The 17,216-nt window shown below is 38.2% G+C and overlaps 1 protein-coding gene across 1 annotated transcript; it reads left to right on the top strand.

The window, feature by feature from the left end:
• Positions 1-8,403: 8,403 nt before the first annotated feature.
• Positions 8,404-16,982, top strand: snx10a (sorting nexin 10a). The gene is made up of 7 exons (XM_079590044.1): positions 8,404-8,586; positions 9,605-9,644; positions 10,866-10,952; positions 11,122-11,222; positions 14,036-14,134; positions 15,041-15,256; positions 15,523-16,982. The coding sequence occupies exons 1-7, from the start codon at positions 8,432-8,434 to the stop codon at positions 15,680-15,682; spliced, it is 858 nt and encodes a 285-aa protein (XP_079446170.1). The 5' UTR covers positions 8,404-8,431; the 3' UTR covers positions 15,683-16,982.
• The last annotated feature ends 234 nt before the right edge of the window (positions 16,983-17,216 follow it).

Here is a 17,216-nt window from a genome sequence, read left to right as displayed (position 1 = left end):
GGAAACAGATTATTGAGGGGGGAATGTCAAAAACAACAGAGACCTCAAGTTACACAATTTTTGTATGTAAATTTTGACTCACACACTCCACCCGATGGGGCTGCTCATGTGTCCCTTCCTCTAACCGTATATATAAGTCAGAAAAGTGGTGCAAGCTGGGCCTGCTGAGTGTGTCAAGGCATGCTGCAAATGAGTTATTTCCCATTTAACAGGATTTCCCAGACAGGGTAAGAAAAGTACAATTTCAAAATGAAAGAAGCAGGATCTTAATGCTTCATACATGTGCATGTTTATTTACATTTCCACAAGTGATTCAAGTATACATCTAATTATTAATGAAAGTGGAATGGAAGTCTCTTTTTTTTGTTTTCTTTTTTTGTTTGTCTGTTTATTTGTTGCATAGCTGAAGAATAACTGAATGTGATAGACCATGTCAACAAATGAACCAGATAACTCTGGAGAGCAGCAGAGTCAGCTCTTACCAGAGAGGAATATTGCATGTAGCCAACCACAGGAAACCAGTCACGTACTTCCGCACATGGAGGATCAAGTCAATGGAAGGTAAAAACTATATGTTAAATAGGAAAGTGTTTGTATATTACCTAAATTAAATATGCTAAATCTAATAAATGTAGTTGTAAATATCTCAAAGAAACAGAACCTCAAAACTTCCTAGCTGTTACATCCATAAATGTGCTATTGTGTAGAATAACGTTTATATGATAATCGATTCTAGCATTCTATCAGATAATCTGCAATGTGCAGTGAAGGGGCGGTCAAAATCCCTTGTCTCTTCAGTCAGTTATATATATATTTCATTCCATATCCTTTTGAATGCTTACATTACTTTTATACAAATCAATAATCAAATATATATATGCATTATCACATAATCATTTCTATATTCTTTTGTGCTTGTGAAATCATATATTTTCTCTAGAGAGCAATGCCATTTCTCTCCCTTCCTTCCTGAGGAGCTATGTTTTGGTTAACTGATAATGCAGAGCTCAAGCACTCTTCGGCCTTGGCGATGTTATTTGGCGATGTTATGTGTGTGTGTGTTTGACTTTCTACGTAGGCATTTGGGACCCAACGCTCAGCCTCATCGACGCTCTCCTCTAACTTGTGAGGTCAACGCTGACCTAAATCTAAGGATTGGCGACAGCTATCCTAACTAATGGCGATAGGCACCTTTTATCTGCTCACATGTGTGAAATTGTTTATGGTTCTATATTCTCTTAGCCAATCAGATGTATGATGATGCTATGCTTGCCCTTGCAAAATGGTATAATTGGTGTATGATTTTGTGTAAGGTAGAGTTGGCTTGCGACCTCCTCGTGAGACTTTGACGCTCGCTCTACCGATGAAACTGCAAACTATTCTTCAGTAAATTTTTATCTTTTTGATTGAACCTCACGACTCCTGGTCTTCTTTCTTCATATCTGGTCTCGGGTCTTATAACTGTTACCCCCCTAACAGTTTGGTGGAGGATTGGCGGGAAACCATTCTGTGGTGACATCTCTGGCAAATCAGCAAACAAGGTAGAAAGATTTTATTAAGTATTAGGGCTGTCTGATTGGAAGAGATTTTGAAGGGGAACGGGAGAGCTTCACTCCGACGAGGCGAGTGAAGATTATTTATACTACGAGAGTATAAAGGGTTGCTGTTTTGTTTAAAACAGCAAAAGTGAAACGCACTCTGTGGGGGCCCAGTGGGGCAATACGGGTGTGGTACACCACCCCAGCAGAGGGCGTCCCTGGATTAGGTCCAGTGGCACCGCAAAACCTGATCAATCTCTTCCATCTCAGATAGGGGATCCCCGAAGTTAGTGATTCAGGCAGATAGGGAACAAGATGTTAGTTAAATCAATAAAATAAAATTAAAATAGTAAAATATAGGGTTGTTTGCCAGGGATGCATCAGGAACGGTCCCAAACAAATAAATATATATATAGTCTGACCCAAATTGGCATAGACCAGTTTTATGTGACTTGGGAAGCGAAACATAATTTGCAGTTTCATTGTGTAGAAGTCTCACTATTGTTGCTAAACGTATTTTTCCGCCAAATTTATTGTTGTGGCTGCTAAATCTTTTTCTGTGGTGGTTTTTCATCTGTGACCAATAAGAATGACTGATAAAGAAAAAAGTCCTGACCAAATGGAAGAGAGCGAACGCTGTAAACAGCTCTGCTCTGACGAGCTCAAATCAAAGAAATACGCACAGCTCATTAAGAAAATGGTCAGTCAGGGGTTTGATTCTGAGTGGAAAATCACACAGCAGTTAGACTGGCTGCAAACAAAAAAAAGAAGCTGATAAAGTCAAATTTTTATCCGTGTTTGCCCTATTCATGGATTTGTAAGATGGGTGGTATACCAATAACTCCTGAAAAAAATAAATAAAAAAAATAATCCCTAACATGATTAATGGGTGGTCCAGCTTGATTGCTCAACGTGATAGGATGACAAAAATTATCGGACGAGAGATAGGATCTGATCTGTGCAGTTTGAGTGAAGGTCTAAAGGCAGTGTGTGATCAGGCTGAGAGAGCTGCGAAATGTGAGACGGTCTCTCGTGCTCCCTCCGCCCCCACCATCTCTTCTCAGACTGTTCAGGCGGCAGCTTTAGCCGGTCAGACTGAGAACCAGTATGATGGACCCTATACTGAGGTGCGCGGACTATTGAATGTGGCTGTTGTAACCAATCGATCTTGAAATCACTTCTGAAACTTTGTATATAGAAGGTCTAAATGGCAAACAGGTGTATCACAAATCTGTTTCTGTCCCTCTAACCATTTCTAACTCCGAAAATGTATATTAGACTGAATTTTGGGTAGGAGAAAACACTGTAGGGACAATTATTGGTGTTTACATTTTGAAAAACCTTGAAGCTGATGTTTTGCTTTCTAAAAATAAGCTAGTGCTTGGCTGCAATGAAACAATTCGCTTATCTCAGACTGGCCCCCACCATGAGGAGAGATGTGCAGTGGCTGATTCTGTGAGTATCGCTGAAGTTTATAATTTCTAAATTCCCAAATGTATGGGCAAAAGACAAATATGATTGTGGTCTGGCACAGATTCAGCCTCTGAGCATTCCAGGTCCCTTGCATGAAGCCAAAAGACAATACCCTTTGAGAAATGAAGCACGAGAGGGAGCTGAAACTATTCAGACTGTTTTGAAGGCCCTCCAAAACGGGGGATTCAAAGTGAACTTGAAGAAAGCACAGCTAGCATTACCTGAAGTGACTTATCTGGGACAGATTGTGGGGGTGCGTGGCCGACGCATCCCCCCCGAACGAGTTAAAGCTATTATTGAACTTCCAAAGCCAAACACTGTCACTGGTTTAAGGCAAGTGATGGGTCTTTTGAATTACTGCCGCCAGTATGTTTCTGAATAGACTAAACTCTCTAAACCACTCACAGAGGCACTGAAAGGAGGAAGACCTGGATCGGATTTGATCGACTGGACTGAGGAGATGGAGGAGGCTTTCGTGAGTATCAAAGAAACTCTTGCTTCCTCCCCAGCATTACGACATGCCGATGCCAGCAGGCCTTTCCACCTATGGACATGGGTGGGGACCCGGTCTTACTCCGCTGCTCTGGGTCAAAAGGTTCTGGGCCGGAACTCGTATGGGATGGTAGGATATTATTCTGCTCCTATTTCTGTTTCAATGGCAGGGCAACATCCGTGCCTGTTGATATGTGACTGTGCAGAGTGGGCAGTGACATTGTGACACATCAAAAGGTGATACTGCACACCAGACACCAGATTTTGAAACTGTTAACAAATACCCGTTTAGGCTCCATCTCTAATCAACGACGAGCCAAATGGGAGACCACTCTCTTGAGTAAAAATGTGGACATACAAATTGACATTGAAACTGCTATCAATCCTGCCTCCTTGCTTCCAGAAGAAGGAACTGCACACAACTGTGCCCGACTGTTCGAGACGGACAGCCAAAGCCCTCTTCAATCTGAACCCCTGTCTAATGCTATGAACTTGTTCGTGGACGGCTCCAGCTTTCATGAGCAGGGAACACGCTTCGGCCCCGTATGGAGGCGCAGGGGATTTCTGACTACCGCAGGACTTCCTATCTCACATCAACAGCAGGTAAAAGAACTTATGAATGCCTGTGATCTTCCCGCAGAAGGAGCAGTCATCAAAGTCACCGGGCACGCTACTGACAGCTCCCCGGAAGCCAAAGGGAATCACGCTGCAGACACTGCAAAACTGACTGAAACATGTGTGAGTGTGATGGCTCTTTCCATTCAGGAGAATGAGACTTCCAGAGACATTTTTGAACTTTATGCAGAGGATGACCCTGAAGAGATAGTACAGTGGACAATGTTAGGAGCACAGAAAAATTCTGAAGGACTTTGGAAATTTAATGGACGCTTTGTTTGCCCTGTTTCTGCTCGAACGGAACTTATGTCCTTGTATCATAGGTTGGCACATGCAGGGCCTGAGAAATTACATGCAATGATTTCAAAAACCTGGTGGTGGCCAAAGCTGAGGGCTTCTTGCAATGATTTCTGTAAGAGATGTTTAGTATGCCTTAAGGTTAATTCTTCCTCAAAGCTGAAAATTCCCTTAGGACATGCCCCTCGACCTCAGGGTCCGTGGACACACCTCCAAATTGATTTCATAGGTCCATTGCCCCCTAGTGGAGGGTTCACATACATTCTAATGATTGTTGATCTTTTCTCCAGATGGGTGGAGGCATTTCCACTGAGAAACTGCACCGCAGACGCAACCGCAAAAGTAATGTTGAATGAAATTTTCCCAAGATGGGGCTTACCCTTACAAATTGATTCAGATCAGGGTACACATTTCACGGGAAAGGTAATGAAAAATGTCAAACTGATGGGAGTGAAGCAACACTTCCACATCCCGTTTAGGCCTCAGTCTAGCGGCTCCATTGAACGTACAAACAGAACACTCAAAACGTCATTGAGAAAGAGATTGTTGGAGTGGGGGAAGGGGTGGCACGCAGCTGTTCCAATGATTCTTTTAAGTCTGAGAGCCAGCCCTAACAAAACTACTCAGATCAGTCCTTTTGAAATAATGACAGGTCGTTACATGCGACTGCCTTGGGATGCTCCCCTGCAACATGAGGGACCGTCCGGGCCGTTGAAAGATGCTTTGCAAAATTATCTGAAGGCTTTGGATAACTGTTTACGCGATACACGAGTTAGTGTCAGTGTCCGACAAGCAGAGAGAGATAATGTTGAGCAAAAAGACATGCCTGTCTTGCCTGAAATAGGTGACAGTGTAATGTTGCAAAGAGAGATTGTTTCTCCTCTAGGTCCAAAATTTGATGGACCTTTCCAGGTGCTCTTGACAACTAATACATCTGTTTTACTTGACAGAGGGGTTCTGGGTACTGTCTGGAGACATTGGTCACAGGTGAAACCACTCGATAAAGGTTCCAACCAAATCACCGCATCATAATAACGAACTGTCTCGTAAAGGTCTGTCATTTATATGTGTGATAGTGTAAAATTCTGTAACAATGTTTTATCATTACAGATGGCGGAATCCGACGATATATTGAAGCTGCTAATTCTTTAGGAAGAAGTGCGAAATACCAAACGACTGAAAGTGAGGTGGGCCATCATTCGATTGGCACTCCCTCTCTCGTTTGTGGCTTTGATTATAATAGCCTTATCATTCCTGATGGATTCAGATTTCAATTTGGACCGGTAGACTCCATGCGTTCTCCACTCACTGGGATTGTGAGGAGATTTATAACCGTCCATCATGGGTTCAATACCCATGCCTAAATTCAACTGAGGGTCTAAATTTAATTTCAACCATGTATCAGAACGTTAATGATCGCTGCTATCGCTTGGACGGTAATGAGACGGTGACCTTTTGGCTTGGTCACTCCCCAAATTATCCCTGTAATACCCTCATTATGCAAAATGGTTGGCTCTTCTATGTTTTGTGTGTTCGTTTCTTCTTCTCATATATTTGCAGGTCTTCTTGACGAACCGCCTGAGCGACAAACTGAGGAGGAACAAAATTGATGCCCTGTTGTGAGTGGAAGGTGGGAGAGCCTCGGAATGGGGACTGGAATTTTTAGTTTCCAGCATGTCCGTAAAGAGGCGAAGAGACTCTTGTGACCCGCCAGGGAATCATAAGTCACCACTCCACCTTCCGTAGTGACCTCACTTGTTAGACCAGACGTGGCGGTATTGGACCCCACATAGGTCTAAAACGGGGGACTGAAGGGGCGGTCAAAATCCCTTGTCTCTTCAGTCAGTTATATATATATTTCATTCCATATCCTTTTGAATGCTTACATTACTTTTATACAAATCAATAATCAAATATATATGCATTATCACATAATCATTTCTATATTCTTTTGTGCTTGTGAAATCATATATTTTCTCTAGAGAGCAATGCCATTTCTCTCCCTTCCTTCCTGAGGAGCTATGTTTTGGTTAACTGATAATGCAGAGCTCAAGCACTCTTCGGCCTTGGCGATGTTATTTGGCGATGTTATGTGTGTGTGTGTTTGACTTTCTACGTAGGCATTTGGGACCCAACGCTCAGCCTCATCGACGCTCTCCTCTAACTTGTGAGGTCAACGCTGACCTAAATCTAAGGATTGGCGACAGCTATCCTAACTAATGGCGATAGGCACCTTTTATCTGCTCACATGTGTGAAATTGTTTATGGTTCTATATTCTCTTAGCCAATCAGATGTATGATGATGCTATGCTTGCCCTTGCAAAATGGTATAATTGGTGTATGATTTTGTGTAAGGTAGAGTTGGCTTGCGACCTCCTCGTGAGACTTTGACGCTCGCTCTACCGATGAAACTGCAAACTATTCTTCAGTAAATTTTTATCTTTTTGATTGAACCTCACGACTCCTGGTCTTCTTTCTTCATATCTGGTCTCGGGTCTTATAACTGTTACCCCCCTAACAGCAGAATCCTGGCTTTTTAATAGAAAAGATGACAATGATAACAATAAACATTTATTTACAGCCATTTTCACACATGAAATGCAAAAGACTTCACAAGCATAAAACCCAATATTGGCAATACAATTTCACACATTATCAATAATAACACCACTGATCTGGTGAAGGGCCACATCTACTGTAGCATTCCAGGCACCAGTGAAACACAGACCACTGAGACCAGGGAGACTCATATACAAATAATCAAAAACAACTATAAAAGGTTCACAAGGTAAAATAAAGACATACAACAAATGTTTATAAATATCAAATACTCATTAGCAACTTTAAAAAGATGCTGTATGTCTTGTGCCTTTTAACAGAATGCTAGAAGCCTATTGCGTTTAATTTAATAAACAATTGCTAAATTTTTGGAGCATATCTAAAAGAAGCGCCACTGTATCACTTAAGATTTGCTGTATAATGTACCAAAAGACCAGCACTAGATCTTAAACTACGATTTGGAACATATCTCGACAGACAGTCAGTAATATATAAAGTTGCCAGATTATGCAGTTTTTATAAACTAATACAATAACCAATAACCATTGGTGTAACATGCTCTCTCATTTTTATTTTCATTAGTACTCTGGCTGCTTCATTCTGTATCAATTTTATCTTAGATATACAACCCAAATGGAGCATGTAATGAAAATAAAAGTGGCCCAAGAATTGATCCTTGAGGAACACCATATCATATGTCATGTCTTTGATATACAGTCAACATGAAGAAGTTATTTTCTGTTCTTTTGCTTCTATCCTATTTAATATTTCCACATGTAAATTACCTCTACTATGATTAACTTTACATGTGAACCAATAACGGTTATGGGTTGTGGCTTTACTGTCAGGACCCATTTAGTTTGCAATGTTCCAGTCTCTTTGCAAGGCCTGCATTAAATTGTCACAGGTTAACAAAACAATATGCACAAAAATCAGGTCAGGGACACGGGTAAAATAAAATAAAATGAAACTATAGCCATTTGTGTCTAATGCGCCGAACATCACAATGATTTCTCCCGCATCTATACCAACTGGAATTGTAAATTGTAAAAAAAAAAAAAAAAAACTGCAATACCAATTGGCAGTGTAAAACAAATGGCAGTGTAAATTGTCAGTGTAAAACTTTGGGTAATTTGTTCCTTTAACAACAAAGTCAAGTTAAAAATAGATTAAACACCTGTTATATTTATAAAGAGGTTCTCTACATATCAAGGCTTAGAGTAGCCTACCAGAAATAAATATTGAACTTATTCAGAAAATTTTCCAAATCAATAGGCCTACCAACGCACATATTTTGTAGGCTAATATTTGTTTATTGATTATAATTATAAGTATTATTGTTATTATCATACTTTTTTGGTGTAATAATAACGGTGAAGCTCCTGCTGATATTATACATAAACAATAAACGTAGATGCCGAGAAGTATTTCCAGGCTTGAGAGCAGCGCATGCGCACATGCGCACATCGAAGTCCGAAAAAAATCCTTTCATTTCCCTTGGAATCCCCACACGCAAACTTGTTGCCACTTTTAATCACATTAGTCTCTCAGGAGCACCTGGAGAGCGGCGGAAGAGTTGCAAAACACCAAGGCATAAAACACGACAGAAAAGGTGAGAATAACAAATTTACGTAGCCTATCTCATTTTATATGACGTGAAATTATAAACAAACATAGGCTTTTCTGTAATGAATGTTAACGAAACAGTTGAGACAAACGGAAGAAAACGTTTGTGTTGTTGATACGTAGCCTGCAGCCAAACTGTAACCGTTCAGCGAGATTTTCTAACAGAACATTACCGCAGCATGGTTCTTTTTCCACACTGTAGTTAAAGTTTTTTTTTTAATTGAATGCCACCACTTGTGATTTCTTTTCTTAAATCTTTCGATTTTGTTAAAACTGTTTTCTTTGATATTTTTGTTGTGCATTGAACGTAGGCTATAACCATTCGTTTTAAGTGGGTTATTTCTAAGTGGTCACAATGTATAAATATGTTGTGCTTAGGGTCACTTGCTGTCTGCTGGCCAATTAGTCTGGGATTCCTAGTCAACTAAAGAGTAATTAAGTTATCATCATAGTGAAAATCATCACAATTATTTTGAGTATCAATGAAAGTCACAGATGGCATGTTTGTTTGGATAAATGCTAATGGGACTTCCATTTTAGGATGCACGAAAAAAGGAATATTAGTCTGTTTTATGATTCACATTAGACGATTCTCTCTTACTCAGCATGCCATTATTAGGAAACATGCACAGCAAGACAAAACCATTCATTGAAAGAGTTGAAATGAATATATGGGTTTGCTGTTAGATACGATTGATTTATTGTTTTAATGTCTGACATTACCCCATTCCTCACTGGGACTTGATGCCCTGCTCAGTAGAAAAGTTAGCATTGCTGCTTAACCAAAAGTGTTTGGTAGCACATTGATTTATATCAGGTCGATCAAAAAGTTTTTTCATAATTTTGTTAAGATCTTGAATCACAGTTATAACATTGTAAATCTTGTTAGTTGTTATTTTTAGACCATTTCCTATTTTCATAGTCTTAGTCCAAGAGAAACAAAACAATCCAAGTAGCCTACTAAAATGTTCCAACACTCAAAACCAGTCTCTTTCTATTTCCAGTCAAATCTCTGAGATGGAAAATGCAAGCCTTGTAATGAAGGTAAGTGTCTTGTTTTTCTTTACATTTCATGTTCATCTGTGTGTGTGTGTTTTAAAAAATTAGTCTCATCTTGTGATTGGTGTTCTGATGTTCAAAATTATATTAAAATATGAATGAATTCTACTCAAATTGGTTATTTTAGTTAGCTAAAATTAAATGTTTGCAGCATTTAACTAGTGACTTTTTATCCCAATGCCTTTTTAGATCAATGTTGACTTGATCATTGTAAGAGAGAGAGAAAAGGAAAGCCTCTTTGTTGGAAACAAGTTTTTAATTACACTTTGTAACTGAACTGAAATTGCATCATGCCTTTTGTCTGGAATTTTTCAAAAGGAAGCTGGTAGCACATAATTTCACTGGCAACAGTTGACGTTATTACAGTTTAATTTGTTTATCAAATGACTTTTCACAACCTTGCAATACTAATAAAGACTAGTTTTCATTAAAAGTATTTATATTTTGGGATATGTTTATTCAAATATAATAACTTTAATGAATTTCTCTAAGATTAGGTGCAATCTGGGTTATGCGCAACAAACTTCTGTATTCTTCCATAGTCTTTTGTTAAATATAGAGCTGTTTTTCTCGAGATGCCTTCAAAGGAGCGAGCAAAGATGAGCATAAACAATGTTCATCACATATGGACATTGATATCTACACTAACATTCAGATATTAAAATGTCAACAATAAAAATAAATAGCCATGTTAGCTGATTTCCTTAAAAGTCCATTGATATCGCCATCAGTTCATACTGCTGTTAACACTTTCTCTGACAAGTGGATACGATGAGACCTGTTTTTCTGTTTGTTCATGTGACGTTTGGCATAAAGCCTATTGATATGGCTTGTAATATATATTGGCTATAGGAAATGGTTCTGTTTTGCCAGTAAGTTCCTGTAAAAACTCTTTGAAATGTCTTCGAGGGTATTTTTGGGAAGTGTTCTGTTTGACCTCAAATGGGTTTGTTGGCTGTGGTACAACAAAGTGTTGATTTGAGAAATTCCAATTGCACATTACAAACAAATTCCAAATACTCTCCAAAACTCCAGTTAGTGTGAAAGGTGGATGAAAGGGCAGAGTCTGAAGCAACACTTAAAACTGTAACCCATAATGGGAAAAAGTACAAGCGCACTTTCTGCTTTGCTGAGTCACTTCCTTGTTCAATTTGAAATGCTTCAGTGATCATAAACGCCTAACACTGACGGTTTCTCTTGTTGCAGGAGTTTATAAGTGTATGGGTACGAGATCCTCAGGTGCACAAGGAGGATTTCTGGCACACGTACATCAACTATGAGATCTGTCTTCATGTGAGTGCATAACCCTCATGTTTACATTGCACAGTTGTTACTTGGAAATGTTATTGATCAGACTTGATTTTTCTAATGGATGTTTGGCTTGCCATCTGTGTATATACTTTTTCCATAGCCACATGTTTACGAATGCGAATATTAGTTTCAATATTGTTCTTAATTCTAGACCAATAGTATGTGTTTCCGAAAGAAGACCTCTTGTGTGAAGAGGAGGTATAGTGAGTTTGTTTGGCTGCGGCAGAAACTACAGAACAACGCTCTGCTCATGTAAGTACACTTGAGGATATCAAACTCAGGGCAATTCAATATTTTATTTTTATTTAAAATAAAAAGTAAGCCTGTTGCAGAAAAAAAACTCTGCATAGGCATTTGGTCTTATAGGCCTTGTTTAAATCTGGTATCAAGATCCGTCCTCGTCGATCCGATCACAAGTGTTCGCGAACAGCCACAAAAGACCCCCCTCTGACCTAGTGCGTATACATTATGGGATGCGCGCTATCCAGATGGGATTTAATCTTTGTCGGCTGAAGACCCAAGTTTGGTTTGAAGACACAAACTTACCAAGCACATTTTTCTCTCACCATTCCTGATTTCTAACGCACACTCACAGCATTCGGCGGCATCTTGTGGCTATCAGCAGAAACGAAAGCTGCTGCAGAAAAGGTAAAATACAGCTAAAGGTTTTAGAAAAGCAAAAAAACTCCAGGAAAAAGAATACATCGACAACAGCATAATCAATAATTAAAGGGTTAATTCACCCAAAAATGAAAATAATGTCATTAATGACTCACCCTCATGTCGTTCTAAGCCCGTAAGACCTCCGTTCATCTTCGGAACACAGTTTAAGATATTTTAGATTTAGTCCGAGAGCTTTCTGTCCCTCCATTGAAAATGTAAATACGGTATACTGTCCATGTCCAGAAAGGTAATATAAACATCATCAAAGTAGTCCATGTGACATCAGTGGGTTAGTTAGAAGTTTTTGAAGCATCGAAAATACTTTTTGGTCCAAAAATAACACAGAATAAGACTTTATTCAGCATTGTATTCTCTCCCGGGTCTGTTGTCAATCCTTCACAGTTACGCTGATGGCGTAAGACGCTGATGACGTGTTATCTGGTGCGCCCGAGCTTCATTTATAGACAGAGGGAAACGCACGCTGTAAAAGTGTCTCATCCGCGACATGCACATTTACGCACCATTAAAAAAATTATATCCACGCAAACAATGTAGAATAGCTTGAATATAGCGTGCGTCTCCCTCAGACTGTAAACGAAGCTCGGGCGCACCAGAAAACACGTCATCAGCGTCTTACGTCAGCAGCGTCACTGTGGAGTCCTGAACGCAGATTCACAACAGACCCGGGAGAGAATACAATGCTGAATAAAGTCTTATTTTGTGTTATTTTTGGACCAAAAAGTATTTTCGATGCTTCAAAAACTTCTAACTAACCCACTGATGTCACATGGACTACTGTGATGATGTTTTTATTAAATTTCTGGACATGGACAGTATACTGTATATACATTTTCAATGGAGGGACAGAAAGCTCTCGGACTAAATCTAAAATATCTTAAACTGTGTTCCGAAGATGAACGGAGGTCTTACGGGCTTAGAACGACATGAGGGTGAGTCATTAATGACATTGTTTTCATTTTTGGGTGAACTAATAACCCTTTAATATTTTTTATTGATTCTCTCTTGTTTTTGCATGTTCATAATTACTTTTCATGATTTGGCACGTTTCATTCATTGTGTTATCACAAATAAAAATAATTGACTCCAAGCACAACTGAGCAGTATGCTTACAAAATCTTTAACACATTTTTTATAATATTTGGATAAAGGATGTAGATGATAATTTTCCTAGGCTAGAACACTTTATGCCACTACTGTATGGCAGTTCATTGACTTTCCAACTGATCTTCAAACCATGTGGCAAAAGCAAGCCACTTAATGAGGATTGCAATCTTTCCTGCAGTTGTTGGAGCCGTTGATGGAACTCATGTTAATTTCATTGCTCTAACTATAAATTAAAAGACGTATATCAATAGAAAAGGATTCAGTAGCATCAACACTAATTTGTGGTAATTTTCCACAATGCAAATCCATAAAAAAAAATAAAAAAAATTCAGTGTCTTAATTGATTTGATTATAATTACATTACATGATTGGTGTCATGCTGCTGTGACGTCACCCTTGCAGGCTCACTATTGGATGATTTTAAGTCCCTCTGTCTGTAGTCAATAATTTTATCCCTTAAAACTCATCTTTGATAACCAAAATGGCGTATTTAATTTTTTTCCTGTGAAATTGTTTTATTTATGCCTTAAATGCTTGAATGTAACTCTACACCCTTGCTTCATTTAGTATATACGTGGAATATGCAAATCAGCCCTGCCTTCACTCGCTCATAGGCTCCTCTGCAAGTCGATGTATCAAAATGGTAATGCGCTTTATGTATCGCTCTCTACAACGTCGGAAACATAACGGTTAATTAATATGATTAGCCTTTTGCTTGACGTTATCAAACAGTTAATAATGTGTTGCTAATGTTACACAAACCATGTTCCCGTTCACCATCTCCGAGTCTGACAGCTCCCTTCTAAAACTCAGCATCCTTAGAAACGCTTTGAACAACTTAGAACGGATAACCTGGCTTCTCATGAGATTCCACTGCTTCGCAGAATAGTAAAAAATATGATTAATATGCTAAATCCCGTCAGCATGTTGACGTGAATTGTTACAAGGTAGTTTGTGACGCAAGGAACACCGGCGATTTCAAACCGCGTCTTTTTTCACTGCTGAAAAAGCTCAGCAATTATGGTGTTGACATGATTTTGTCTTAAAGCATATTAAAAACACCACATTAACATATAAACAACATTAAAAACACCACAGGGGGTCTTTAAAAGTTGAGGGCAGAGTCTTTTGCCCCCTCATCTAGTTACATGTACTTGTGATCCGATCGACCAAAACGCATCTTAATACCAGGTTTAAAAAGTCAATTTATACATTTGATTGTTAATGATTTGAGTGTAATCTCTCCCTTTCTCTCAATATGTCTTTTGTTTCTGTAGAGAGTTACCTAAACTCCCTCCCTGGAATCCTTTCTTCAATCTCAATAATGACACCCAGATCACTCAACGGATGCAGGGGCTGCAACAGTTTCTCGAGGCGTGAGTTTCTTCTGTGTCTCCTTTTTTGGTCATGATTTATGATTAACTTGATTCAAATGAACTGGAAAAAATAATTCTGTACATTCAGCTATTAATACATGCTATTCTAGATTAGACATGAAGGAAATGCAGTATTTTTGCCATCTAGTGGCTGCTGTAAAGAGACACATTCCCTGTAAACCTTTAGATATATATAAAAACATATGTGACCGTGGACCACAAAACCAGTCATAAGTCGCATGGGTATATTTGTGGCAATAGCCAATAATACATTGTATGGGTCAAAATGATAAATTTTTCTTTTATGCCAAAAATCATTAGGATATTAAGTAAAGATCCTGTTCCATGAAGATATTTTGTACATTTCCTACCGTAAATATATAAAAAATATATTTTTGTGACTGAATGCAGCAGAATCGTGAACATAAATGGACAACTTTAAAGGTGATTTTCTCATTGTTTTGATTTTTTTGCTCCCTCAGATTCCAGATTTTAAAATAGTTGTGTCTCGGACAAATATTGTTATATCTTAACAAACCATTCATCAATGGAAAGCTTATTTATTCAGCTTTCAGATGATGTATAAATCTCAATGTCCAAAAATTGACCCTTGTGACTGGTTTTGTGGTCAAGGGTCACATATGGTATATATTTGTGCAATATTTAATGGTATAGACAATATAGAAATTAAAATAGATCGTAATGCAGTGTTTAATTGTATAGCATTATTGTTGTTTTATTGGAAACCTTTTTGTTCTTTTCTCTTTTGAATATTTATTCCATGTCAAAATGAACAGTTAACATTATAATATTTTGCACTTCTTTAAATAGAATTTAAATCCTCATCACCAATTTCTAAAACTCAATATACTCCATGTAGTTTTATTGAATTGTTTGTGTTTATAGAGTTCTACACACACCATTACTGCTGTCAGACAGTCGACTGCACCTGTTCTTGCAGTCACAACTGAGCATTGCAAAAATGGACGCTTGTGCACAGGGACTGACACATTACACTGTTGCACAGGCAATCCAGCGATGTATCGGCGATGCACGTTTCCCTGTGGAAGAACCGCATCAAGAAGAAGACAGCAAAACATGCTGCGACTCAGACTGTGACAGGTGTGTGTCTCATAAATATCATAAACCCAGTGTTACTTAGATATGCAAATTGCTTAAACGAGACAGATTTGCCGTGTTAAATGTTTTATTCATCTACTATCATGCCATGGTAGATGTTGAGATAAATAATAAAAGGGGCATTTAAATATGTAGTTTGATTAAAGGAATTTATGTATGTACATTTAATACATCTGTACAAAAATTGTGATGCATAACATGAATATTTCTGTCTGATTGACTGTGTGGAAATTTATTTATTTTTGCAGTACAACATCCTCTGGCTTGGGCAATAGTATAGGACCTGTTGAAGAAGACTCGTCCCACAACGAGAGCTTTGCCCATGAATTTCCAGCCACGACCCCTGAGGCAGAACTCTTTAGCAGCCTGTCTTCATCTCCTAGCAACCCGCAGCATGTGCACCCTTGAAGTGCACTCAGTTATGTGAACTCGCGAGATGTACACGTACATATACTCTGTCAAAGAGAGCCCCCGTTGCTGCTTACAGCCTCCAGAGTTTTATTTGGATGGATAAGTGAAAAGTTTTTTTATTACATGTTGTGTTTGTGTCCATGCTGATTTTTTTTTTAAGTCTATGTATAAAATATATTTTTATTTCATTTCCTGTGATCATCATATTACTGGTAAATCATCCTCCTTAACTAAAGAGCTGACATGGAAATTAAAACAACAACGATTGGAGTATAGTAGACAGGAGTGAATTACAGTATGACTTGGCATGTTTTTCTTGATACTGTCCTTCAGGTGTCCACTGTATGCGTTTAAAGTGTGCCTGACAAAGAAGCTTTTTAAGATCTCGCTTCTGCATTTTCTTCTGTACAGATGTGCTTTTGTTTAACAGGTTTTAGTTGAATAATATCATTTATTACTTTAATGTTTCTTAAAAAAATCTTATATTGACATTGTTGAAAATGAGTGTTGAAGAATGTAAATGTGTGAGGGAAGTGTTTTTAATACATTTTTTTTATTGTGATTTGGTGTATATTCAGCGTTAAATGAATGTTGTTGTTTTTTAAATCCTAGTTGTGAATGGAATTTGTTGATGAAATGCTTAGAGATAACGTATTATCTAAATAAAACAAACACTAAACAAGTTTTCAAATAGAGAAAGAGACTAGTTTCTGCCTGTTGTTCACATGACATGAGCCATTCAAATTTCATTTTTTAAGCCAACATAATCATAAGTTTGATCATTATAGGATAAAGGGCATCATATGAGACATCCAAATATTGCGAAGGTCATTGGTGCATAAGAGGTGGATGCAACAAGCTTACCTTTCCTCTAACATGGACTACTTGTTTTAAAGATTAAGGGTGTTGCACTTAACCTGCCACATGCTTGCGCTCTCTCTCTCGCCCTCTCCATGCACAACACAGCACTTTTTCAGTATCTAATTGTTGTTTAGGAGAGAGATTAAATTCTCTATAAATGAGGGATGAAGTCTTTGACAGAAATGTTTTGTTGACACCGGTGGTCTGATTGGGGTTATGTTCGATCTGCGTAGGCGTAGATTCATCAGCATCTAGCAGCAGCCGATAAACACTTTCAGTATTGTCATCCAGATCACTAGAATCTCAAAAGCCCACCAATCTCTGCCGCTGCCAATCACCATCACTGTGGTGCCAAAACTAAACCCTGTCTCTTATTATATAGAGTATATTTATTATAGGCCTATATATAATAATATTATCAATGCACAAATATTATAAAAATACAATAAAAAAATTCAGTCATGTGAAAAAGGACATCCTTTTAAATTCTACGGTTGTATCGGGACATAATACAAAAATATCATCTGGTTTTAAGCATGTCTTTAAATTAGGTAAATACAACCTAAGATGAACAACAACACATGATGCTACACTGTGTTATTATTTACAGTTTTTTTTTACTATTTTCACAAGTAAAGTGTACATTTTCAAAACTCAGTAATATCACAAC

This window comes from Phoxinus phoxinus (genome assembly GCF_949152265.1).
Source record: "Phoxinus phoxinus genome assembly, chromosome: 19".
Classification (NCBI taxonomy): Eukaryota; Metazoa; Chordata; class Actinopteri; order Cypriniformes; family Leuciscidae; genus Phoxinus; species Phoxinus phoxinus.
Note: the sequence above shows the minus strand (reverse complement) of the source record. Positions and strands in the feature narration are given on the sequence as shown.